Consider the following 2,500-nt stretch of genomic DNA (forward strand, 5'->3'; position numbering starts at 1 on the left):
AAACCCGACAAATTTCTTCGTTGTAGGTTTTTGTTCTCTTTTTTGGCCTTGACCGTGCAAAAAACACAATAGTTGTTTACTCCGTACTGAGGAACTAGCCAATAGAAACGTGTTGGTTACGTAATTCATGCATAGTGTATGAGCGCAAAACAAAAGATTGTGCACGGTCGTGGACTTTCCAACCTAAATCTTCGCATCTTTGTTTGCTCCTTTGATGTTTGCCGAGCTTCCAAACCATTCCCCTCTATTAACTATGGTTAGTTATTTGTTTGCACAGGTTGACGTTTTGAAATTAGAATGACATAGCTTTCTAAAGTAAATAGACCATACATTCTGTTATATCCCCTATTAAGGACGGTGCCTACTAATTCGAAGGTATTTTTGCGCGGTTTACTGAATATGCGGGAAAAACAGTCTTAACAAAGTATCATTGAAATCCAAAAAGAAAATTGGGGGTAGCCACGCATTTTTCGAAAATAATTATTAGTCAACAATATTTGTAAAAAGCTTTAAAATACAAAGCAATGTATGGCGTTCTTTGCCAAATTGAAGGTTAATTATCTCTGAAAAATGCCTGGTCACCCCCAATTTTCTTTTTGGATACCAAGTTTTGAACTGCGCTAAAGTATCCCTGTATTAATAAGCACCGCCGCTAGGAAATCCGAGTATCTCGAGATGCGCAGAACGTATGCGCAGTAACAATAGTAGGCACCGTCCTTAACCAGAAAAATTATCTATAAAATGCATCCGACACCACATCATTTATTAAACAGTCACTCAAACAAATGATTCTTAGCAGCTATTCAGCTGATGTGGACCTGCTATACCCAACCACATACACACTCACAAATGGACAGCCTAACACCGGGAACTTCATCCCCGACTCTTCTCGAATAGTGTATGTGTGTGTCTTTAACGTCCCACAGGGAATTTATGAGTATGGAAGATATTTGTGACGCGGGGCCTACGGTTTATAGTCCTTAATTACAAAGGCAGCACTTTCTCCTCAGTTATTTTGAGACCCCGAGTGTTGGTCGGGCCGGAGTCGAACTCGCGACCTCCCGTATGGCAGAAGAATGAAGGGGTAGTTTCTAAAGAAACTGTGGTGCTGCGTCGGTGGGGAAGTAGTATACAAAAATTTGGTTTTATCAACGGAGTTGATAATGTAAATTGGCCACCGTACAGAGATTCTAAAAGCTGACGTTTCCAGCGTTAGCCCATCGTCAGAGCGAATCGAGGGATTATGGGTTACGTGCAGTTTTTATAGTAGAGTAGGAGCTACGCTATTGGTGGTAACATGGCAACGTGAAAAATAGGAATATATTAGTTAAATGAAAAGCGTTCGTTAATACCGTGAGGATTAAAGGTGCCGATTTGAAAGATTAATTTTTGTTCCAGATTCTTGCGGCTTTCCCTCGTACCTAGATGTAGGGAAAGGCGGCAGATAGCCATGTGTTTTTTGGAGTGGTTAGGCAGATTAAAATGGCGAGCGACTGGCTTAGATGCATCCTTGTCATTCTTCTCAACATCGCGAAGGTGTTCGCGGAATCGGTCACCTAGTCGTCTACCTGTCTCACCAATGTATAATTTATAGCATAACGTACAGGTTATGCAATAAATGCATAACCCCGTATAGCTCCCGTATGGCAGCCCGATGCCATGCGGAGAGAAGAGCAAAGTTACACTTCGCGACGCTTAATGAAATCCGCGTGCATCCAATTAGGGGCATTTTTGGGCATATGTTTTTACCTCAATCCCCTTTTACGGCCGATTTACACGGTACGATTTCAGTTTGGCGCATGCGACAAGCTTACGACAGGCCTACGACATGACTTAGGGCCGATTTACACGGTACGATTTTTGTCGCATGCGACAACGGCTTACGACAGGCCCACGCCATGATATACGATTGTTGTGTACGTCAGAAAAAATGTCGTAGCATTTTAAAACATGCGGCAATCGTAAGTCATGTCGTAGGCCTGTCGTGAGGTTGTCGCATGCGACAAAAATCGTACCGTGTAAATCGAACCATACGATTGTCGCAGCGTGCAAATCGGCACTTACAGAGTTTTGTTCGTAGTTTCGATTGAATTTTGCAGGATCATCCGCAGAAACTATCATTGATATTTAATTCATCCATTAGAGTAACAAATCCCCTTCATAACAAACAACATTCCCAAGTTCCCAACGACTTTGTCGAATCGATGTTCCCCTTCATTCGCTCACGTTTCCATGGCAATCAGTGTTGTCTTTCCGTCTTTCCGGCACCACAGAGCTGAAGTCAGTTGTGCCATAAAAATCTCTGAGGTACCTAAATTTAAGGTAAAGAAAGCAAAGACAAACATACCCAACGATTCGCCACTGCCTTTTGCTCCTTCCAATTGTAAACTATTGTTAATGGACGAAACGACTGTCTCGCTGGCCGATCTGTGAACGCCATTTTCTCTAGGTGTACTCTCGCGAACTTTATTTTCCGAAAAGACACCGACTGGCCGAAAAT

At 42.5% G+C, this 2,500-nt stretch overlaps 1 protein-coding gene across 1 annotated transcript in view; it reads right to left on the reverse strand.

Moving 5' to 3' along the window:
- The window catches only part of LOC138028256 (uncharacterized), a 53,445-nt gene that overhangs the window by 40,459 nt on the left and 10,486 nt on the right, over positions 1-2,500 (reverse strand). The window contains exon 5 of the mRNA XM_068875727.1: positions 2,348-2,500. This exon is cut by the window's right edge and continues 75 nt beyond it. Coding sequence (XP_068731828.1) covers positions 2,348-2,500 — 153 coding nt within the window. The remainder of the gene's footprint in view (positions 1-2,347) is intronic.

Source organism: Montipora capricornis, chromosome 13 (assembly GCF_036669925.1).
Source record: "Montipora capricornis isolate CH-2021 chromosome 13, ASM3666992v2, whole genome shotgun sequence".
NCBI classification, from domain to species: Eukaryota; Metazoa; Cnidaria; class Anthozoa; order Scleractinia; family Acroporidae; genus Montipora; species Montipora capricornis.